This window comes from Bos taurus, chromosome 23 (genome assembly GCF_002263795.3).
Source record: "Bos taurus isolate L1 Dominette 01449 registration number 42190680 breed Hereford chromosome 23, ARS-UCD2.0, whole genome shotgun sequence".
In the NCBI taxonomy this organism is placed as follows: domain Eukaryota; kingdom Metazoa; phylum Chordata; class Mammalia; order Artiodactyla; family Bovidae; genus Bos; species Bos taurus.
In genome coordinates this window covers 29,145,447-29,170,481 of record NC_037350.1, presented here as the reverse complement: position 1 = coordinate 29,170,481, position 25,035 = coordinate 29,145,447, and the positions used below count along the sequence as shown (strand labels likewise).

At 41.9% G+C, this 25,035-nt stretch overlaps 3 protein-coding genes across 3 annotated transcripts; 2 read left to right on the top strand and 1 right to left on the bottom strand.

The window, feature by feature from the left end:
• Positions 1–1,917: 1,917 nt before the first annotated feature.
• OR11A12 (olfactory receptor family 11 subfamily A member 12) lies at positions 1,918–3,404 on the bottom strand. Its single transcript, XM_024983912.2, has one exon. The coding sequence runs from the start codon at positions 3,341–3,343 to the stop codon at positions 2,327–2,329; it is 1,017 nt and encodes a 338-aa protein (XP_024839680.1). The 5' UTR covers positions 3,344–3,404; the 3' UTR covers positions 1,918–2,326.
• An 11,249-nt stretch (positions 3,405–14,653) lies between these two features.
• On the top strand, positions 14,654–15,613 carry OR11W1 (olfactory receptor family 11 subfamily W member 1). The gene has a single exon (XM_002697400.1). The coding sequence runs from the start codon at positions 14,654–14,656 to the stop codon at positions 15,611–15,613; it is 960 nt and encodes a 319-aa protein (XP_002697446.1).
• Positions 15,614–20,251: 4,638 nt separating this feature from the next.
• On the top strand, positions 20,252–21,190 carry OR10C1 (olfactory receptor family 10 subfamily C member 1). The gene has a single exon (NM_001390680.1). The coding sequence runs from the start codon at positions 20,252–20,254 to the stop codon at positions 21,188–21,190; it is 939 nt and encodes a 312-aa protein (NP_001377609.1).
• The last annotated feature ends 3,845 nt before the right edge of the window (positions 21,191–25,035 follow it).

The window sequence follows — 25,035 nt, the reverse complement described above, 5'->3', positions numbered from 1 at the left end:
TTTGGTTTTGGGGTACATGCTCAGGCAGGCCCAGAGGGGCACCCCTTGAGTTCTGGCTCGCCTTGCCCACCAGAACTCTCCCACATGGCCTTGTCATGGGGTGGGGACTCCCATGCTGGCTCCTGGCACATTAGCACTAAGCCACCTGGGAAACCCATGTCCAACAGGAAGAGAGAATTTGGAGTCTGAGTCATGTCACACAAGAGAGTGACACCTTAGTCTTTCCACAAATGCATACTACCAAAGCATAAAATCAAGCCCCCTTGATTCAAGATAATCATCTATTTCAAGATGATCCTCCGTGACTTGAAACATCTCCTAGAACAAAAATCAATCTTCTTCTTCCAGATCCAATTAAGCTTCTATCTTAATATTAGTTTGTAGTGTTAAGTGCCTGATAATTACCTTTTTTATTGTAATGCAAGTGCCTAACATTAAGCTTTTGATTGACAGGCATTTATTTCAAACACGTTTACCTCAAATAAACATATAGTCAACTACACATTTAAATAAAGAGCTGGGCCACCCCACCCATGAATTCCCCTTTTAGAAAACCTTGGATGGCCTCCATTAACTGAGCACTTGAGTGACCCTGCTTTTCCCTCCCATGCTTTAATTTCTCCTCTTGTGTTTTATTTTCATTGATAAAGAGTGAACCCATGACACCCTAGACACCCCACCCTTGATCCCAATAATGGCAGAGTCCCAGATCCATGCTCTCTCTCTCCCTAAATTCTCTTTGTGTGGCCCCAGGTGTTCATGTAACCTTCAGGACCTATAAGTAATAAACCTTGTTTTTTCCAAATTTCCATAATGATTGTTGCTGAGATGCATCCTGCAATCATAATAGGAACCACAAGGGTCAGCCCAGCCACAGCATTAGCCTTGGTCAGAGAAACGTCTGTAGGGAGAGCCCAAGTGAGTGCCTCAGGCATTCTTAGCTGATGGAATCACTACCCTATCAATAGACTGAGATCGACACAAAATATGTTTATATAAAATACAAGATATAGGGATAGACACCAAACAAAACCATAAGTCAGCAGAAAGTCTAATGTAAAATATAAACCATTCTACAGTGAGCTTAATTTCCCCAAAGTCAAAAGTATGAAAAAAAAATAGAGGAGAAGGACCACTATGAAATAAGGGACTTAAAAACACAACAAGATACAGTGTGAATCTTGTTTACATCCTAATTTTAAGAATTTACTTAAAGATAATTGGAGAAATTTGAACATAGTCTGGGTATTAGATGCCATTGGGGAGGTATTTTTAAATATCATAACATCGGGGTTGGCATGTTTTTTTCTTTAAATGCCTTCATCGATAAAACATACTGAGTACACTTGACCCTTGAACAATACCAAGGCCAGGGGTGACAACTCACTGAGAAATTGAAAATCCACCTATAACTTTGAGTTGGCTCTCTGTACACATGGTTCCCCTGTACATATGAGGTTCCCTATCTACGGATTCAACCAGCCATAAATCCCGTACTTCTGTATTTACTACTAAAAAAAAAAGTCGGCCTTTAAGTGAAACTGTGCAGTTCAAATCCATGTTGTTCAAGGATCAAATGTATTTGCACATGGAAAACATCGCTACACTTCTCACATAACACAATACTTACACATCTGAAATTTGCTCTAAAGTGTTCCAGAAAAAAAAGGAGCTATAGGCAATAGAAATAGGATTGGCAAATGTTGATATTGATGCTAGATGATGGCTGTATGGGATTTATTACAGTGTTCTATCTACTTTTCTGTATATTTGAAATTTTCTACAATAAAGTAGTTAAACAATTAAATGCATTCAGCTTTAATTTTTTAATATGCTTTCCCTTTAACCTGACAATTCAACTCTTAAGAATTTATTGTAGGAAAATCTAAATGTAAACTATATTTGCATGGTGAAAAAATTAAAAATGACTATGAGCTTTCACAAACAGAGATCACCTAAATCATGTTCAGCTATGCTGAGAATCTCTGAAGAATAAATACATACATATTGGTTAAAATAAAAAGAGGTTCAAGACATAGTCATCAATGAAAAACCACATTACAAACTTCCATGATTCAACTTATCTCTAGGTTTGTTTTGCACTGCTGTTTTCATATATTTGTTTCCTATAGGAAATATTCAAAGCCTATTTGGTAAAGAAATTATAAAATATTAAAGTAAAAAATTTAAAGCACTTTAAAATTATTGCTCTACAATATTCATTTTTAGTATGAGTACAGTAACTATAAAACTTTTCACAGAGAGAAACGTCAAAACAGGACAAAGTTATTTCTACCCAACCAATCCCAAAGTCCAATTAACATATTTACCACCATCCTCCTTCAATCATTTCAGCTTGCTTAACATACAGAAGCATCCACAGTGCCTGCTGAACTTCCTTATTCCTCAGGGTATAAATCACAGGATTGAAGAAAGGGGTGATCACAGTGTAGAGCAAGGCAAAGACCTTCATGAGGAGCTGAGAGTGGACAGCAGAGGGCGCGATGTATAAGACCATGAGAGTACCATAGTATGTGGACACTACAGCTAGATGGGAGGAGCACGTGGAGAAAGCCTTCCTTCTGCTGGCCCCAGCAGGAACTCTCAGCACAGCCACCACAATCCGGCCATAAGATGTCAGAATCAGTCCAAAAGGAACAGTGAGGCAGACCACAGACAGAATGAATGTTGTCATCTGGGCTACACTGGGATCTGAGCAGGCCAGGCTCATCAAAGGCATGAAGTCACAGTAAAAGTGGTCAATGTGGTTGTGGCCACAGAATCTCAGTTGGGCCATGAGGGCTATAATCACTACACCTACCATGAAGCCAGAGAGCCACGCTATGACCACCAGCCCCAAACACCATCTGGGTCCCATCAGGAGAGGGTAGCGGAGCGGGTAGCAGATGGCCAGGTAGCGATCATATGCCATGACAGCCAGTAGGAAGCACTCAGCAGTGGCTAAAGAACCAAAGATAAAGAACTGGAGCAAGCAACCAGCCACAGAGATGGCCGCCTCCTGCAAGAAGCCCTCCAACATCTTGGGCACCACTGAGGAAGTATAGAGGATCTCCAGGAAGGACAGATTAGCCAGGAAGAAATACATGGGTGTGTGGAGCCTCTGAGAGCTAACCACCGCCACAATGATTAGCATGTTCCCTAGGATGATGGAAGCGTAGATGACAGTGAACACAATAAAGAGAAGGAGATGCAGCTCAGCTTTGACATAGAAACCAAGAAGGACAAATTCAGTAATCGTTTGGTTTCCTATGGAGACCGTTTCCATGAAGATCATCCAAGTTTCTGCAGTGATTAAGTGACAGATTCTAGTGCTTCTTTGCATTTTCTACACCAAGCCCGAGATAAGTAGAGCTAAAATGAAAAAGATAAAGGTAAGTCTCAAAAACAAGAATCACTTACACACATCCTAGTCTGTCCCCTTTTTAGTTGCTTTTCCAATTCCTTACCTCTGCTGTTTTCCTTAATTGTGCACACATTCAAGACTCAAGAAGTTTGATCAATGATTTAAACTCACAATTTCCAGTCTTCAGAGACCTTAACCTATTAGTTCAATCTAATATTTTTATTAAAGAAGGAAATGGCAACCCACTCCAGTATACTTGTCTGGAGAATCCCATGGACAGAGAAACCTGGCAGGCTACAGTCCACGGGGTCACAAGAGTCAAACAGAACTTAGCGACTAAACCACCACCAATATTTTTATGATTTACTAAATTCTACCCTCCTGATCTCTGTAACCAGCCATAGAGCCTTCCTCATGAGCAACAGTATGCTATGCTAAGTCACTTCAGTCGTGTCCGACTCTGTGCGACCCCACAGATGGCAGCCTTCCAGGCTCCCCTGTCCCTGGGATTTTCCAGGCAAGAGTACTGGAGTGGGGTGCCATTGCCTTCTCCGGAGCAACAGTGTAATGTCTTTCAAATGCCTGCCTTGTGTCCTATCACAGCTTACAATCAGCTTGTTATAGGAAAAAGAAAAAAAAAAAAAAAACTGTTTTATCTTCCTTGATCACAACCAGCTTCACTGTGAGTGGTTTGGAAATTCTGCCTGATACCCAAGCTTACTATATTGCAGTCATCTTTATCTTAACATTGTCTCTTCATTCCTCAAGCACCTAATCAATTGTTACTTGGAAAATTCCTATGTATTCTCTCTTCATTAGTCTTATAACCTCTTTATCTTAGCACAATTATAACCTTATAGTCTCGAGATTGCCCACTCCCTTAAAAATAATGTTCTTTAAATTCTAATTTCATACAAGATTTTATAATACAAATGTAATAAATAATATGATTGATGAAAGTATAGGTGCTGTGTGATTAGAGAGAAAACCAACTCAGACTAGGAACTGAGAGAGTGTGAGAATCAAGATCAGGGAGGCTCCCTGAGGAAGTAATTGTAGCTAAAAAGTTTTGAAGAACAAGTGTCAGCCAGGCAAAGGATAGGAGAGTGAGCATAGCATTCTAGGCAGGAGAGACATAATGGAAAGCAAGGATGTATAATTGAGTGAAGAGCTGAAAATGCCCCTGAGTACCTGCAAGGAAGATCTCATATGCTATCCAAAGTGATGTGTGTGTGTTTATTAAAAATGAGAATGCATCAAATGATTGGAAGCAGAGGGCAAAAATGCAGATATTTGTTGGTGCATGTGTGTGTGTGTGTGTGTATGTGTGTCACAGAATCTGCTAGCAGAAAGTATGAAAAATATGGTTGTCAACTCCACAATAAGACTGTTCTTGGGAGTGTTTTAAAAGTTCAGTCAGGATCTTCCCTGGTGGTCCAGTGATTAAGACTCCAAGCTTCCACTGTTTGGAGGACAGTGGACACTGGGGACACAGGTTGAATCCCTGGCTGGAGAACTAAGATCCCACATGCTGTGTGGGAAAAATAATAATAATAAAATTAAGTTTAAAAAAAATCACTTACATGAAAACTATTTTCAAGTCATAGCATAATCGTGGCTTTTCAGATCACCACATTCCCACTCTATTTTTCAAGGGGTTGGGGAAGTGGGGAGAAAGAAGAAGGAAAAGAGAAGATAGAAGGATGTGAGGATTATAGACAAATGGGAAGGTTTTAGTGGAAGACATTGCAACACTAGGATTCCAGAGGAATGACTTTGAAAAACTGACTTTTTGACTCTCTGGGTTAAATGAAATGTGTTACTAATCAGAGGAAACAACTCCATAAATACCAATTCTTTACCCTTTTATAAAAAGTCTGTGACCTAAGCTGTGAACAATTATACAAAAATAGGAAACTCACCTGCAATAGTCCTTCTAAAGATAAAAATTGTGAAAAGCAGAATATGTGCTAAGATCTTCTGAAGAGTTCAGATTATTGAAGTTTCCCAATTTCAACTCCTCCCTTGAACTCAACCTGAAATAATGCAAGACATTGATTAGAAATGTCACACTTTTCACCCTCCACTCCCCAGAGTCATTCTCTTTTCCACTCTCCATCTCCTTTTCTAGTTTCCCGATTCCTTTGGCTTTTCCACTGTAGGTCCTTCCCTTTATCACAAAAGAGGGCTGACAATTGCCAAGAGGAGAGGGGCCCCTGAGAACCAATTACAAACTGACTAGAGAACAACCTTAAATGAAAAGGAAATATCAGCCCCCTGAGATACCTGTCTTTCTCCAGAGGAGGTTCCTGAACTGTTGGCTTGACCAAAAGTAGAGCAGAAACCAAGGGTTATATGGGAACCCTCCTTTCCATCTACTTGGGGGCTAATGCACTCCACTAAGCATCCCATCCCCCATTCCTAGGCTCTTTCCCCAGAACTTATCACAAAACTCTCCTAAGTTCTCTACAGCATCCCTAAACCACCATGCCCAAGAGTGGTCCTCCCAGAAGACTGCTCTCAACCCTTCCACCCCACACCCAGCTTTCAGACATTTCACCATCCCAGAAAAGTATTTCAATTGAAACAGCCCTGGGGAGTATTTCATGTGGATTTTCAAAGCTTTGCCAATGTTGGGCTGATTTAAGGGGAAGGAAGCTGGCATATTATTGCAAGGTAACATCTACATGATTAAATGGCCTTTCAGTGTCCTCCATGCCCAAATGCCTACCTGACAGCTCCTCTCCAACTGTTCCCTTCTGTGAATTCTCCACAGACACCAGGCTGATCTATTGACTTCTCATCCCCAGCAGTGTGTTCAGTCACTTCACTATCATCCATCTGAGTCAAACCCTTACTTCATTCCCATTTTTTTCCCAACAGACCAACAGAGAAAGCCCCTTTCTCTGAACTACTGTAAGGTCCACTATCTACAGCAACAGTAAATGCTACTACTTTTTTTTAATTCAATAGCTTAAATCATAGCTACAATGCACTCTAACAATTCAAATAAAATAGCAATCTCTAAAGAAAATGAATATTCTCTCTTTCTCCCCGCAGAACACTCCACCTACCTTGATGAAACCATTGTTTAAATATTGACATCTGTCTTTACATACTTTTCCCTTTACTTATAAAAACATTTGCAAACATAATGCCTCAGCAGGCAGATTCTTTACCATTGCATCACCCAGGAAGCCCTAATATCCCATGATTATTTCCAATGGTGCCAAAGAGCTCTATGATATTTGTTAAACAGAAAAAAAAATCAAGTACAAAATAGTATGCTTAGTGTGTTCCATTCTCATTTGTATAAAAAAGTAAAATAAACCACTCACATCTGTTTCTGTGGACATAATCAAGAAATTGAGACAATGCTGAGACCTGGGATCCTTTGCTGCAATACTGCAAAGCTTACACCTGGACACACCTCTCTTCCAGCTACAAAATACAAAGAAATTATATGGGACTAAAAATTACTGTGTGCATGCACAGTTGGGGCAAATTCCAGACCAAAAAATACGAAAGTCCCAACTGCCATTTCTGAAGAGATGGAAGCAAAAACTAGGTATTGGGAGCAAAAACAGGGTACTGCACATGCCCTCCTGCACTCAACACCACAAAAGGGTGGGCAAACCACCTAAGCCACACCTCCAGCCCAAGCCCTGGACACACTCCTTGTTGTTAGTCACTACATCGTGTCCAACTTTCTGTGGCCCCATGCACTGTAGCACACCAGGCTCCTCTGTCCTACACTATCTTCTAAAGTTTTCTCAAATTCATGTCCATTGAGTTGATCCATTAGTTAACTAGCATCAACTAACCAAGATGATTAGATGAGACCTAACCATCTCATCCTCTGCTGCTCCTTCTCCTTTTGCCTTCAATCTTTCCCAGCATCAGGATCTTTTCCAATGAGTCGGCTCTTTGCATCAGGTGGCCAACGTACTTTGGAGCTTCAGCTTCAGCAACAGTCCTTCCAATGAATAATCAGGGCTAATTTCCTTTAGGATTGACTGGTTTGGTCTCCTGGCAGTACAAGGGACTCTCAAGAGTTTCTCCAGCAACACTATTTGAAAGCATCAATTCTTCGGTGCTCAACCTTCCTTATGGACCAACTCTCACATCCGTACATGACTATTGGGAAAACACTCCTACCCTCAGCCATGTAAGGAATGAGCTCGCCCCTCCACTGGGACAAGCAAGGGAACATGTTACTTGCTTTCTCTCCCTCCTGCAGCTGGCACAGGAGCCCCAATAAAGCCTTGCCTGAATTTCTTGTCTGATCTGTAGTCAGTTTCTATTGACTGTGGAAGGCCAAGAACCTGGTTAGCATCAAAACTACTAATTCTTGCTACTGGGGATTTGGGGTGATATACATTTTTATTTTCATACATTTTTTGTTTTTTCCCATATAAAAACTTTACCATGTTTAAATTTTTTATGTGTTTGCCAATTACCATACAAATTGCTCTTTAAATTTATTTTCTATTTATCACCTTCAACAACCAAGATCAAAACCCTGGCCTGTTCACTGCTCTCTCTGCTATATGCTTACTTCCTAGAACACAATAAGAAAAGAAAAAACACACAAGGGAAATGAGGAGGAGGACAAGGCATCAGACAAGCTTTGGGGGATTTTCCAATACCAAAAATGTTGACCCTCATGCAGCAATGAATTGAAAACGTTATAGAATGAAAAAAACAGCATATTCATTGTAATGATTATTCAAACTTGATGGGACTTTTCCTGTCCCATCACAAACTGTACTTGGGAGAATTTCCTCAAGCCCTCATTAGTGAATTCAGGCAAGTTGCTGTTACCTTTCCCCTCCTTAACTCTCTTTACTCCCACAGAGGAAGGTCTTCCCTAAAGCCTGAAAAGAAATGTTTGTGTTCAACAAAAGCATAAGAAGTGGGCACTGGGGACTTCCCTGGTGATCCAATGACTAAGACTCCATGCTCCCAGTGCAGAGGGTCCAGGATCTATTCCTGGTCAGGGAACAAGACCCCACATGCTGCAACTAAGACTCGGTGCAGCCAAATAAATATATCATTGCTGTTGTTTGGTCTCTCAGTTGTGTCTGACTCTTTGAGGCCCCATAGACTGTGGCTCACCAGTCTCCTCTGTCCATGAGATTTCCCAGTCAAGAATACTGGAGTGGGTTGCCATTCCTTCTCCAGGGGATCTTCCTGACCCAGTGCTCGAACCTGCATCTCCTGCATTGCAGAAAGGTTCTTTACCGTTGAGCCACCAGGGAAGCCCAAATAAATAAAAAAAAACATAAAAAAAATTATAACCTTTAAAAAAAAAGGTGGGCATTGGACACACTCTTATTACTAACAGTCATTACTGACTGTACAGGACTCTGTGTGAAGAGTGATCTTCTTCAGTGGCTCTAGATCGAACAATATGACACCAAGAAATTCTGGAATCAACAGCCTCAGAGCTAACATTCCAGACAGTAGAAGAGGAAACCTGGTCCCCATCAGCCTGCTCCATACACAGAGAGGCAGATGTGGTCCTTCTACAGGGAATTGTCTGCACTGGCAGGGCTTTCTGACTCTAAGGGAACAGTGTGACCGCTGGGCTCCCGATACCAATCATCTCTGTGAGTCACCTTAGGGTGTGTGGGTCTCAGGGAGTACAGTTCCCCTGAGGAAAAGAGACACACCAACAATACTTCCCTTCACAGGGCAGTCACCTCAGAGCATGGAGGCTCAAATCTGGAAAATAAACTATACATGCTTCTGAAGATTCCATGGTTTTCCAGAGACCCTGACCCCCTAAGGAAGACATGCTTCTGAAAAGGGAGCTGGGAGAAGAGGACACATGGAGCTCCTCTCCAACACCACCTCTCTCAGTTGGACTTTGTTACTGTTTTTCCTAAGACAGAAGCTGCACCCTACCTCTTTGTCCCACAGAACCAACTGATGCATCTTTCCGGTCCTCTTTCCCATCATTGATGAGTGCTATCTTCTCCTGCCCTGATGCCCAAGGTAATGAGGTTCAGTGTCTTTGGTCATGTAAAAAGAATTAGGAATGGAAAGTTAGAGTGTAACTAATGATAGTGAGCCAGATCTTCTCTCTTAGTCAGAATTCAGTTGCATTATCCCTATTTTAAAGGCTTCGGCAGTGGCTGACAGAATCTGCCTGCAATGCAGAAGCTTCAGGAGACTCAAATTTGATCCCTGGGTGGGGAAGATCCCCTGGAGGAGGACATGGCAACCCACTCCAATATTCTTGCCTGGAGAATCCCATGGACAGAAGAGCCTGGAGGGCTACAGTCCATAGGGTCGCAAAGAGTCGGACATGACTGAAGTGACTTAGCATGCATCCCTATTTTAAAAAGAAAGAAAAGGGGTAGGGGAAGGAAGGGAGGAAAACTTAAATTCAAAATAGCTGAGATAGGACACTCCAAAAGTAACCTGGAGCTTCACTGAATAGCAGAATGGTGTAGAGTATTTCTCCCTCTCTTTAGAAATAGAGAATAAATGTCCGGAGTGATGGATGAGAGAAAAGTATTCTTTATCAGCTGCTGAAGTAGAGAGAGAGATGGAGAAGGTGGAGCACCTAGAGTTGTTCATTTCTGAATCATACTCAGCTTCTCAGAGACAGCTGAACACCAACCTGCTGTTTGCCCTCTACCTGATATTTTTAAAGACTGACCATTTTCATATATATCCCTCTGACTCAATTTTGTCCATAACTTCACAAAGGGCAGTGACACAGTCAATGGCTCTAACTCAATAATATTTTAAATTTTATTTTCAATAAAATTTTATGTTTGCCTGTTTTTTAAATTAAATAATAAATGAGGGTAAGAAAAATAAAATATTTATATTGGTTTGACATTTTTCAAGAGTCTTTATAGTTAGGATTAGAGATGATTTGTCCAAAGTTTCAGGAGAAACCTTGACTCAAAAAATTAAATGAATTCTTTAAGATGACCAAATGAGAGATGATAGATGCCATTTCTTAATTCCTGGCCCAAATTCTAGGCATAAATATTGTGATACCAGCAACTACAAGCACAGCCTCTTGGTGGTAAGAGGAAGGGGACCACTACTTATTTGACCACAAAGTTTATGGAAGCATAGAGTCTGTTTTACTCCCCCTATACATTCTCACTCATTCCCATTCTGGAAAATAAAATACAGTAAGGAATATCATAGATTTATACAGGGAAAAACAATAGTATTGTGAACACTGGTTCCAGGGTACAAAGATAAAATATAAATATGCTGCCATCAGTTCTGTTGTTCAGAATCCAGCACGGATGAAAAGAGATGAGATTGTTCCAAGACCCTTCCTCTCTGGGCTGCGGAACACTTATTATAGGTGAAGTTTATTGCATCAGAATTTCCAGGTCCAGTTGCCATTCTTCTGAACTGTATAGCTCTCTGAACAGTAAGAATTCAGGATTATTTCACTAGTCCCTGGACTAGAACATTTGGCTGAGACTTCATAAATGAATCAAAAACAATGGTTGCTGTTTTACAAAACACAGGGGAGGATGCCAAGCATGAGCAAAGGCACTGAGGCAGAAAGGAATCTAGGGTTTGGGGCAAAATAAGGAAAGCTGCCTAAAATGGCCCCCAACCTTTAGATTCTCTAAATGTTAAATGTGCATCAGTGATTGATTGCTGATATATGAATATAGTATACTAAGACTCAATGTATGGACTGCAAATGTACAGCAGTTGTATTTTTATGGTTACTGCCATACACCGTGCTCTGCTTACTGCCTCCCTTTCCACTGGGTCACCAACTGCCTAATGACCCTGAGTCAGATTCCCTAATTTGTCAGTCATGTTTATGTTTCAAAGTGTTCTCTGGCTATTAAGACATTCACTTTTCCTTTGCTTCTATTAGGGTGAAACTTTGCACACAAATCCCTGTTAGTTTTTGTTCCAATCACATTTTCATATCAATGTTCCTTTTTAATAACCCCAGCCAACAGCCAGTCCTAGATCTGCTCTTAGCTCTGCTAGCAGTAAAAGGGAGAGAGCCTGGTCTGCTCACATGACCCCCACTTTTCCCCCATATCTACTTTTTCTGGTCAGGCAGGTAAGGAAATAGATAAATATGCTGGTAAGGTTGCATCCTCTTCTTGGTTGGAACTTTGGCTCAAGCCAAAGTTAATTTAAACAGAAGTCGAGCAGCTCCCTTAAGCCTTGGCCATCCACTCAGTTTCGTCTTGCCAGTTGACTCCCAACTGAGAGCCTCATACAAAATTCCTGATGCCCCAAACTCTTTGCCCGATGATCCAGTATGGGCCCAAATGCATCAGCTCTCTATAACCCTGACTCTGGAACCTGTACCTACACACGGATTCGTCTTCATTCCAGTGGGAAATCAATAATTCAGGGAAGCAAGGTCTGTTTCTTCTCTGCCAGGAGGTCTCACTGTATCACCTCTCCCAAAGCTCCTCCCCTAGCCCCATCAGTATCTGCTGGTGGGTGAGCGACCAGTGAGGAAATCAGAAGTCAGTGTCTTTTCTCTGCAGGTCTTACTTTTCCTTCAGGGGAAGAAAGGAGTTGACTTAGGGAAGAAGACTGTTGGAAGGTCAGAGATGGAGATAGCCTGTCCGTGCAAGCAAGCCCTGCCTTCCCCGCAAAAATGACCCACCCCTTCCTCCCAGCCCTTACCTTAATCAAAGCCCTAGGGAACTCCTCAGTGTCAGTTCATGCCTCCGTGCATTGGCAAACACCCTGCTCTTTGATACCTAAAAACTCCTTTGTATTCATAAAGACTGATGTTGAATTTGACCTTCTCTGTGAAACCTTTCTCTGCTTCTAAAAAGTCAGATCCTTCAACTGCAGTGGTTTCCTTAAGGTCCTTTAACTAGCCCATGTTTATAACACTTACCAAAATACTTCATGAAACATCTGTTTATATCTAGATTTCTACTATTAGACATGAGCTCCTTGAAGTCAGAAGCTCAATGGTAATCATAGATAAGTAAAAATTTGGGGCTGGAGAGAGTGAAGAGGAAGAGTGTTTTCTTCTGACATAAATCTCTCAGCAGTTCTTACTGGGAGAAAACAGACACAGAAAGTTTGTATTTAGAATGAGCTCTGGGGAAATAGGAATAATCCCACTGGCAAACTTAAAAATACACTTTCTTAGACAGGTGGTATAGAACACATGTTTCAGGGTCTGCAAAAGAATGCCAATCCAAGGAATTGGAACCTGATATAATGTATTATAGGAATCACAGGCAAAAGATTGATGGAATGAAAACTGTGTCCAAAAAAAAAAAAAAAAAACTGTGTCCAGGAAAATCCATCTGGCAGGGAATTCTGGACACTTTGGAAGAGAAAGAAGCTGGATAACAATTAGCAAGCAGCTTTGATGGTGTATCTATTCATTCCTCCACCTGACACTTAGTTTTTACTGCTCTGTCTTCCATGCTGTATCCCAGGTTTTGAGAATAAAACCTTGAATAAAGTAGAGCTCCCAACTTCAAGGGATTTAATAGTAGATCTGAGTAAATCTTAAATACTGAGATTTAATAGTAGAAAAATAGACATAAACAGATATATCACAAAGCACTTTAGTAAGTATTGACATGGGGGCAAAGAAAGAGAGAGGGGAAGAAGGGAGTCATTGAACATTAATCCATATTTGCAGCATGAGAAACCTGATGGGTGGTAGTGTCATGAACAAAGGAGATGGTACTAAGCCTGAATCAGGAGATGGCAGTGGAAGAATGGAAAGTAAAGGATGGACAGTTCAGAAATTTCTTTTTATGGTTTCAAGTGTGCATTTGTCTTTGCATGTGTATGTGTGTATAAATACATAAATGAAAATACTTCAAAAGTTAACATTCCAATATAACTAATGTTTCTCACACTGACTGGAAAATATTCAGATGATTCTTAATTTCTTTTTAATATTTGTCAATTTTCTCTAGTTTTTCTCAACTAACTCAATGCATTCTTTTTTAATACTTATTTATTTATTTGACTATGCCAGGACTTGGTTGCAACCTGAAGGATCTTTATCAACTAACTTATTTCTGACATCAAAATAAAATAAATATTTTAATAGCAAAATAAAATATCCCTCTTGATATTGAAATTGTATTTATTATGAAGTGGTGACACAAAAATTTACATTTAAGAAGTCACTGGTAATCTATATCTTGGGCATACATACCAGATCATATTGAATATTAGATTTTGCATCACACCTTTACATTGTGTCAAAACAATTTCTCATGTATTTTATTTATTTCATGTATTTTAATGTATAGCATAATTAATCTTACTCCTAATGTTGAATATATTTGATATTTCCATTTTTAGAGCACTTCAAATGAAGACACCTGCAAGATGTGGAAAATATTACAAATTTTACAAACTCACATCTCAATAATGTCAGTGCTATCACCTTCATCCATTCCAATGAACTTCAGCTATGCAAACCTGAGTATCCTCTGAGCCTTGCTTTTGTGATTAGTTTGGATTTAAGCACATGTCTATAACAGTTGTTTCCTTTCAAGGATCTTAACCCATCCCCAAATTCCCATCTGGGAATCCAAACCTACATTTACTCTTCACGTTAAACTATATTCCACTCCTTACCCTCCACTGAGCAAGAAGAGCTCTCCTACTCTGCCTTTGATTCTCAGAATCAGAGTCTCCATGAAGGGCCTCTACCAGTCTTGTGCTGGAATCTGTACAAAGGTAAACACACTCACTACTCCCCACCTTCTGAGATCTGATGGCAAAAGACAGAGCTACTGTCCAGAGCAGGAAGATAGAAGATCAGTAATATCCCATATCTTCTGCAAGCCTGAAGGTTAAAGATTCCTGGGATCAGAGAGCTCAAGGATACACACTAACCAATCCTTGGAAATATTAAGTTAAATAATATAAACTTCCTGGTCTGACGTCCAAAAAAGTTGATATCTACAATAATATGCAATTCAACCTATGCTTAGGGACAGCGTGGCTCCTTGTTCACTCTAGTTAGAGCCACAGCTGAGTCCTCTCCTGTAATCTTTCTAAAGAGAATTCCTGGGAAATGTGGCATTTTAGGACCTATTTCAATGAGGAGAAAGAGAGAGTGTCTTGAATATTTAGTAACCCTACTTTTGAAGAAGTAGAGTGCTCTCTGCTTTGGAGAAGCTCTGAGGCAGTCAAAGAGTGAATTAAAAGGAATACTGGGAGTGTGTGGAGTCCAGATGGTGTAATAAAGCTGGAGAGGAAACCATGTAACTTAAGACATCTCAAGATCTTCATATGTCTCCTCCATGCCCAGTTGACCCACCAGGCTGAATGGAAAGAGCCAACCGCACCTTGGTCACTCAATTTATCTTTATGAGATTTTCCAACTCTCCACTTCTGCAGCTGCTCTTCTTCTCCCTCTTTCTCCTGGTCTACCTCTTATCCCTGGTGGGCAATGGGCTCATTGTGCTCATTGTGGCCCTGGACAGACGCCTCCACACTCCCATGTACTTCTTTATCTGCAACCTCTCCTTGGTAGAGCTCTGGTACACCACAGTCACTGTGCCCAAAATGCTGGCCAACTTTCTCAGTTCCCAAGGGGTCATCTCAGTTCCCAGCTGCATCACCCAGTACTACTTCTTCTTCTCTTTGGCTGCCACAGAACTCTTCTTTCTCACTACCATGGCCTATGACCGCTATGCAGCCATCTGCCGACCACTCCACTACCCACTTCTGCTCAGCCCTCAAACGTGTGGTACCCTGGCTGGCGTCTGCTGGTGTGTGGGATTCCTCTGCCCCATGTTCCCTTCATTCCTCCTTACACAGATCTCCTTCTGCACCCCCAACCAGATCAACCACTTCTTCTGTGACGCTGACCAGATTTTCCGCCTTTCTTGCACAGACACATACGCCATCCAAGCCGTGGGCTATGCTTTTAGCACTGTCATTATCCTAGGGGCCTTGGTCTTCACCATGGCTTCCTATGCCCACATCCTGGCCACAATTCTAGCCATGGCCTCAGCTGCTGCTCAGCGCAAGGCCTTTTCCACATGCACAGCGCATCTTTCCGTGGTCACCATCTACTTTGGCACTCTCATATTCATGTATGTCTGCCCTGCTGTTAGGTATGAGTCAAGTATCAACAAGATTGTGGCTATTTTCTACTCAGTCATCACTCCCCTTCTCAATCCTCTCATCTATACACTCCGTAACAAGGATGTCAAGGAAGCTCTGAAAGTCTTGGTGTCCCGGATGAAAAAGGTCTACCACTCAAGCGGGGAAACAAAGTGATGGAGCCACAGGAAAAGCAGAGAAAGCAAAGCTGGTGGGGTATCCAGCAGAAAATAACTCCTAGTCATTGAATTTTACCTGTGCAAGGTAACTTTTTTAATCATTAAGCTTAGCTTTTTATTTATTTATTTTTTTAATTTTTGGTTCCAGTGTTTTCATTGCTTTGTGCAGCCTTTCTCTAGTTGCAACAAGTAGGGCTTGCTCTTGCCAGTGCACTGGCTTCTCATGGCAGTGGCTTCTCTTGTTCTGGAGCACAGGCTCTAGGCGCAGGAGCTTCAGTGGTTGCAGTGCATGGGCTCAGTAGTTGCTCGCAGGCTCTAGAGCTCAGGCTCAGTAGTTCTGCCACACCCACTTTAGTTGCCCCAAGCATGAGGAATCTTCCCAGAACAGGGATTGAGCAAGTGTCCCTGCATTGGTAGGCAGACTCCCACCCAGGGACGTCCAGTCATTAAGTCTATATATTTGCTCTGGGGAGTTATCTGTGGCATTTTAAGTGAAACAGTTGCTCCTCCTGCCACCCAGCATGTCCATTTTTGCCTATTCTTTCCATTGCTCAGCTTCTCCAGAGGAGTGAATACTCTGATGTTCATATAAAGTGCTGGGAAATCGCACATGGTTTGTAGTCTGTACATCTGGGTTGGACATCCAGCTCCTTCACTTGCTATCAGGCAGGTAACCAAAGAACATAAAATCCTTTTCAGTTCTCTCAGAGAGAAGTTCTGATGTTCAGTAGACTTAATAACATGCAAAGCAGTGAATGAAGAAATGATGCAAAGCCGAAGAATTGATGCTTTTGAACTGTGGTGTTGGAGAAGACTCTTGAGAGTCCCTTGGACTGCAAAGAGATCCAACCAGTCCATCCTAAAGGAAATCAGTCCTGAATATTCATTGGAAGTACTGATATTGAAGCTGAAACTCCAATACTTTAGCCACCTGATATGAAGAACCGACTCATTGGAAAAGACCCTAATGCTGGGAAAGATTGAAGGTGGGAGGAGAAGGGGACAACAGAGGATGAGATGGTTGGGTGGCATCACTGAGGTGAGGGACATGAGTTTGAGTAGACTCCAGGAGTTGGTGATGGACAGGGAAGCCTGGTGTGCTGCAGTCCATGGGGTAGCAAAGAGTCAGACACGGCTGAGTGACTGAACTGAAAGCAGTGAACAAGTGCTGGTTTATTAGATTAGATTGGCATGTAGTTTTCTTTCCTTGTAGTGCTGTTATGCGCTGGACTGTGTGTGACCACCTCTCTCACCCCCAGAAAAATTCATATGTTGAAACCCTAATGACCAATGCCTCAGAATGAGGCTGTATCTGGAGACAGCATCTTTAAAGAGATGATTAAGGATAAATGAGTTACCTGGAATGGGGCCTAATCCAATATGACTACTAATATCCTTTTAAGAAGAGGCAACCAGGACACAGATACACAGAGGGAAAACCAGTGTCTTAATACATAGGAGAAGACAGCCTTCTATAAGCAATGAGAGTAGACTCAAGAAACTAACCTTGCCAACACTTGGATCTCCAGACTCCTGTGGAGTCTGTGAGATAATGAATCTTTTTATTTAATCCATCCCATTTGTGATACTTTGTTGCTGCTGCTGCTGCTAAGTCGCTTCAGTCGTGTCCAACTCTGTGTGACCCACAGACGGCAGCCCACCAGGCTTCCCGTCCCTGGGATTCTCCAGGCAAGAACACTGGAGTGGGTTGCTATTTCCTTCTCCAATGCATGAAAGTGAAAAGTGAAAGTGAAGTCGCTCAGTCGTGTCCGACTCTTAACGACCCCATGGACTGCAGCCTACCAGGCTCCTCCATCCATGGGATTCTCCAGGCAAGAATACTGGAGTGGGGTGCCATTGCCTTCTCCGTTATGGCACCCCAAATAAACTTTGCCTGTTATTTTCTTTTTTATTGAAGTTTAATTGATTTAAAATGTTATGTTAGTTTCAGGTGCACAGTAAAATGATTCATATATATATATATATACATATATATACAGTCTTTTTCAGATTCTTTTCCCTTAAAGGTTATTACAAAATAGTGAGTACAGTTCCTTGTGCTATACAATAGATTCTTTGTAGGTTATCTATTTTACATACAATAGTGTGTATATGTTAATAGCAAACTCCTAATTTTCCCTCCCCTCCTTTCCCCTTTGGTAGCCATAAGTCTGTTTTCTATGTCTGTGAGTGTATTTCTGTTTTGTATAGATATTCATTTGTATCATTTTTTAAATTCCACATAGAAGCAATATTATATAATATTTGTCTTTGTCTGGCTTACTTAGTATGATAATCTCTAGGGTCCATCCATGTTGCTGTAAATGGCATTATTTCACCCCTTTTTTGGCTGAGTAATATTCCTGTGTGTGTGTGTGTGTGTGTACTACATCTATATCCATTTATCTGTTGATGGACACTTAGGTTTCCTCCATTTCTTGACAATTGTAAATAATGCTGCTATGATCATGGGTGCATGTATCTTTTTAGTGTTTTGATTCAGTTTGGGTTGGTTTGGTTTGGTTTGGATATATACCCAGGAGTGGAACTGCTGGGTCATAGTTCTATTTGTAGTTTTTTGAGAAACCTCTGTACTGTTTTCCATAGTGGCTGCACCAGTTACATTCTCACCTCAGTGACCAAGGGTTCTCTTTCTCCATATCCTCACCAACATTTGCTGTTTGTGTTCTTTTTGATTACAGTCATTCCAATAGATGTGAGGTGATAGGTCATTGTGTTTCAGGTTTGCATTTCCCTGATAATTAGCAATATTAAGCATCTTTTCATGTGCCTGATGGCCATCTGCATTTCCTCTTTGGAAAAAATGTCTCTTCAATTCATCTGCCCATTTTTTAATTGGGTTAGTTTTTTGATATTATGGGAGAGCTACGAAAAACAATAGCCCTGGACATTTTCTCTGATATGCTCTTGACAGGTCACCCTACAATTTCTGCAACCTAAGAAACAGACTTTAAAATAACACATTAATTGGTTGTGTGAAGAGCACTTCCCTTTGGAAAGTCAAATATGCTTGGAGACTCAGGTCCTCAGAGACATGAAAGAGACACCAAATTGAACAGTACCTTCCTCGGGAGGGATCCACTGTGTAGAGAAAGGAGAAGATAAGCAAGTCATCAAAGACCATCTGCCTTTATCACTGGCTGTTTCTTCAAATAAAAAGAAAGAATTCTGATAGCATCTCCTGAAAAACACTGAAAGAGCCACTAAGGTGGAATGAACCAAGGACTCTCGAACTGCAAAAGGACACCAGTGTGTGAGCTTGTACTTTTAATAGATGTTCCTGAATATGGTTTTACATTTGCAAAGAATTTAGATGTGTGCTTCTATTATATATCTGGGTGTATTTATATTCCTAGGTTAAATGTATTTTCACATTCATTGTTATTTGTAGTGATATTTGTGTGTATATACAATACATGATTTATTTGTGACCTTAGCTGACTCTAGCATCTGAGGATATTGGGCTATTTTTCTGTGCTTGTGTTTAGAAATGTAATATGTTAGTGTGTGGATCTGTGAAGTTTACACGTGTGGCTTGGGCTTTTGCATACATATTAAGATAAATAGAGATGAGGTTTGAGGGCTGTAAAATGCAAAAATAAGCAACCAGGAAGGACCTTGTCATCTCCTTCCTGAGTATCTTTAAAAACTAGAGTGATTCTCACTCCTTTGGATAATTAACAGTTTAACTGCTTATAAGAGAGAGAATCTTTCCAATTTCTTCTCTCCCCTTTGAAAACCATGAAATTTATCTCATTGCCATTAGATAGGAAACTGACAGAAAAAAAATAGAGAAAGGTTGAGTGGATCTGGTAACTGAAGAAAGAGTTGAAGTTGGGGGGTGGGGGGTGGGGAACTATATGAAAATTGTGTGAGAGGGGAGACAAATGGAAAGGCATGGAAAAAGGAAACATGTGAAAGAAGGAAAGTAAAAGACAAATATAGAAGGACTCAAAAAGGAAAAAACACAGAGAAAATTCCGACTAAATTGGGATTTTTCATGCCCTCCCTGAACATGGAACACATCTAACTTTGAGGAGGGAAATATCTGCTGGGAGGGAAAATTCTGTCCCCAGCACTGTGGGAAGGATGAGTAAGGGAGAAAAGAGTAAAAAGGAGGCTAGAATGATCCAGCCCTCATCCCTGGAGTAACTGAAAACAGAATTCAGTGTGTTGTTATGAAAGGCGGGCACCACCAGGGAGAAGTCAGGTGAGGGAGTTAGGCACAGAGCCGCACTATTCACCCAGGGTTCCAAGAGCCAGCAAGAGTCTAATATGGACTCAAGGCTGTGCTGCCTCAAAGGCCATGAAAGTCTAAAAGACAGAAGTTCCAATGCTTTGCTCAGATACAAGAAGAGGTCATCTTTTTTAAAATTTCAAATTTTGAAACAGGGTTTATTTCTTTTTAATTGTTGGCCAGACCCTGTGTCACGTGAGATCTTAGTTCCCCTACCAGGCATGGAACCCGCATCCCCTGCACTGGAAGGAGCAGTCTTAACCACCTGACCGACAGAGAAGTCCCAACAAGACGCCATCTTTGCCCACCTCACAATTCCATAATTGCAACTTTCCCTCGCCATTTCTTTCGTCCTTCATCAGAAGGGATTTGAGCAGGATGTCTACAAACACCTCCGTGGTGACCGAATTCATTCTTGTCGGTTTCTCCCGCCTGGCCGACCTCCAGGGCTTACTCTTCTCCTTCTTTCTCACCGTCTACCTGCTCACCGTGGCTGGCAACCTCCTCATCGTGCTGCTGGTCTCTGCTGACGCTGCCCTCCGGACCCCCATGTACTTCTTCCTTCGAAACCTCTCAACCCTGGAGATCGGCTACACGTCTGTCACGGTCCCCCTGCTGCTTCACCACCTCCTCACCGGTCAGCGCCACATCCCTCGCTCTGGTTGTGCTCTCCAGATGTTCTTTTTTCTCCTTTTTGGTGCCACGGAGTGTTGCCTCCTGGCAGCCATGGCCTATGACCGCTACGCCGCCATATGCCAACCCCTTCGCTACCCACTGCTTCTGAGCCAACGGACATGCCTGTGTCTAGCTGGGTCAGCGTGGGCCTGTGGGGCACTGGTGGGCCTGGGCCACACCTCCTTTGTCTTCTCCTTGCCCTTCTGTGGCCCCAAGGCCATCCCACACTTCCTCTGTGAGATCCAGGCTGTCCTGCAGCTGGTATGCGGGAACACCTCTCTCAACGAGCTGCAGATTATCCTGGCCGCTGCTCTCCTCATCCTCTGTCCCTTTGGCCTCATCCTGGGTTCCTATGGGCGTATCCTGGCTACTATCTTCCGGATCCCGTCTGCTGCTGGCCGCCTCAAAGCCTTCTCCACCTGCTCCTCCCACCTGGTGGTGGTGTCCCTTTTCTATGGCACCGCCATCTTTATCTACATCCGGCCTAAGGCCAGCTATGATCCCACCAGTGACCCTCTTGTCTCCCTCTTCTATGCTGTAGTCACCCCCATCCTCAATCCCATCATCTACAGCCTCCGGAATGCTGATGTCAAGGCTGCCCTAAAGAGAACCATCCAGAAAATAGGGCCGGCAGGGATTTGACAAAGGGTTGCTGATGATGACCCCCATTTCCAGTCAGCCCCAAATCACCAAAGATCAAAGGGAGAAGAGGCGTGGTTCTTGGGAGAGGGCAGCTTGTCAAAAAGAAAATGTTACCTTAAAGAACTACTGGAGTCAAACGCCTCCTCCAACTTCAGCAACCCACGCACGCACAAGCACGCAAACACTATTCTGCCTTCTCCTAAGAAACAGGAAATATTTAGGATGGAGGATTAACTCTACAAGCAGAGCAAGTTGACAATTGGGAAAATGTTACAAATTGTCATCCTCACCAATGAAGGTAATAAAATTTCCAACCAGAGTAATGATCCTTGAAGTTATTTGACATTTGTACATTCTAAGGTAAGGCATTTATTCTCTGAGTGGTCCTGCTCCTTAGTACTTAGCACACATAATTATACCTAAGTAAATCTATCACCAGGTAGAAAGGAAAGCCCTTAAGAAGTGAGAGCAATGAAAAAAGTTTCAATAAAGGTAAGTTCTTATGAGAATCGGACTTCCCTGGGGGCTCAGCTGATAAAGAATCCCTCTGCAATGCAGAAGACCTGGGTTCCATTCATGGGTTGGGAAGATCACCTGGAGAAGAAATAGCTACCCACTCCGGGAGTGGTTAAGAGAATAGATTATAATGTCTGTAATTCAAGATCATAATTTTTCCAAGTGATTACCTGTGTGATAACAGGAGAACTATATCATCACTCTGAGCCTTAATCTATTTATCCATAAAATTTGCATAATAATAGAGTATTTCTTTGGGTTTGTTGAGGATTTATAGACTTGTTAAATAGCCAAATTCAATGTCTCACACAAAATAGTGTCTCCATAAATGGTTTTATTAGAGAGTCAGACAGATCTGTACAGAGGATAATATCCATTGCACATTGGGCACCTTTGCTGGGAGAGAGAAGGATCTTCTTGGAGTGTCAGTGACCTCCTGCACCAAGATTCAAAGGAGTGGAGGAAGAGACTCCACACCCATCACAGACATAAAGACAACCAGGCCACTATAGAGCAGATATGATGGCAAAGTACAGAAGAGTCAGAGACACACAGAACAAAAAAATGAAGATGAGCTGAGACCATCAGAAACCATGTCTCGGGGGCAAATACTCAGTCATTATTAAAAATCCAATCCATACTCGTTTTCTTATAGGCAATATTTTATTCAGTTTTACAAGCATTTACTGAAGGTCTTCCGTATGCCCACTGCTGTGCTTGGCACTGTGGTGAATACCAGAGAAATATAGGGTGGTGATTTTGCCCAGATGGTGCTTGCTAGCTGGTTGAGGAAATAATGCTGACTCCCATGAATCTGGGCTTCCCTGGCAGCTCAGTTGATAAAGAATCCACCTACAATGTGGGAGACCTGGGTTCAATCCCTGGGTTGGGAAGATCTCTTGGAAAAGGGAAAGGCTACCCACTCCAGTATTGAAGCCTGGAGAATTCCATAGTGTAGTTAATGGACATGACTGAGCACACACACACACACACACACACACACACACACTTGTGAAACCATTCCCACATGCATGATATGAAAGAATTCAAGCCCTTCAAAAGTTTTCTCATGTCCTGTTTCAATTTCTCCCTTCTACCCCTCCACACATTGCTCATTCCCAAACCTCTGATCAGCTTTCCGTGGCTATAGATTATTTTGCCTTTTCTAGAGTTTTATATAAATGGAATCACAAAGTATGTACTCTTTTATGACTTCTTTCATTCAGCACAATTAATTTGAAAGTCATCTATGTTGTGTGAATCAACAGCTCGTTTCTTTTTATTGCTGTGTTATTCCATTATACAAACATATGACAAAATATTTATCCATTAACCTATTGGTGGAAATTTGGGTTGTTTTCAGTTTCTGGTTATTACAAATAAAGCTGCTCTGAACACTATGTACAAGTCTTTGTCTGCTTTTATTTCTCTTCAGTTAGTATTTAGGTGTGGAATAGCTGGATCATACGGAAAGTGTTTAACTTTTTAAGAAACTAATTAATCACTTTTCCCTGCTTGCATGACAACCAGTAAACTTAAAGCCAAATTTGTAAGCCATCTCCAGGAAATGTACATTCCCTCACAGTGCACTTTTGAAATATTCACCTGATATCTGACATCACCTTAGTTTTTCTATTCTGCCATTTTCTTTGTTCTCTCTACCTCATCCTTACTTTGTGGATAATATGTAAAGCTTGTTAAAGTTTTTCTAGAACAAGATCTAGGGTCATGAGCATAGAAAAGATAGCAGAGAGGAGGGCTGAAAGGAAAAGGGCTGACTCAAATGAGCTCTATGTCAGGTTCAAGCTCCACTATTTCATGTCAATTTCCCTGAGGACTTTCTGCTTCTTGTGGCTAATTCTTGGATAAAGAACCAAAAAAAAAAAAATCTGGTAAATGCTCCCTCCCCACCATTGCTACTAAGGGATCTTGAACTACATTGTATATGTGTTAGTCACTCAGTTGTGTCCAATTCTTTGCTACTCCATGGCTCCTCACCAGGCTCCTCTGTCCATGGTTCTTCAGGCAAGAATACTGGAGTGGGTAGTCATTACCTTCTCTAGGGGATCTTCTGACCCAGGGATTGAATCTGGGTCTCCTGCATTGCAGGCAGACTCTTTAACCATCTGAGCCACCAGGGAAGCTTGAATCTTGGCCAATACAAGCTGTCCGCTTGGTTGCCTGGCAAATACCACTCAAAATAGACAGCAAGTTTCTAAATTCTGAACTATGACCCCAGATATAAGAGAATTCACATTTCTGTTTATTCACATGGGGATTTCTAGCAGAGAGCAGACAAGCATATGGTCATCAGGAAAGAAGGAAAATATACAGGGAGGAGCCAGTTATCAGAGAGATCTCTGGGTGGCCGATGTACACCCTCACCCAAGGTTAAGGAATCTACTGACAAATCCGAATCTGCTCCCCAAATCCAATGTGGCTTCTGCCCCATCTTTCTGATGGATGCTCATCATATCTGGGAGCTGTATCTAGACAGCCAGGATCTCACCAAGAAAATGTCATCTGAGGTTACTGTCTCACACAGGCCATAGCCCTGTGTCTGGATGAGATCTCCCAAAGAGGGGAAGTCTCATCAGCATCTACGGTATTATTAGGAAGCAGTCCCAACATCGTGGTGGATTTGCACACCAGACACATGCACTAAAAATAGTAACACAGCTGCCTGAGAAGGTGCCTGAAGCCCACTTTTAAAGACTCATAAAAGCCCTTCCCTTTGAATCACAGGCAATTTTTACTTCAGGAATTTCTGAAAACGTGATCATTTTTCATTCACAGGTTAATGTAGAGTTCTAAGAGCAAGACACCTCAGAACATGAAACCTAGACATATAGAGAGGCCAAACAAAAACAAAGGGTCGGGGAACTTCCCTGGTGGTCCAGTGGTTAAGACTCTGTACATCCACCGCAAGGGGGTACGGATTCCATTCCTGGTCAGGGAACTAAGATTCCACATGTCCCCCAGCCAAAATGTTAAGTAAATAAAATAAAAGGAAGAGTCTGAAAAGGTGGCCAAGTTCGATTTTGTCCATGTCCCAGTGTGCCCTGGTCAATCGTAGGGCTTCTCCTGGGTAAGCCAGACTTCATCTGGGCTCTCTCATTTCCTTGCACTTCTCTGAGCTTTTCCAGATGAACTAATGAGACAACAGACTATTTTATAACGCGCCCCCTTGTGGTCAGGGACTGGTACAGATTACAATCTCCATCTCTTCAATACAGACTGTACAGACGGGAACACCCTGATTACCCTTGGTTTGGATTTGGGTGGGAACGTGCAGTGATGGAGCTGAGGGCTCTATACTACTGGCTTTT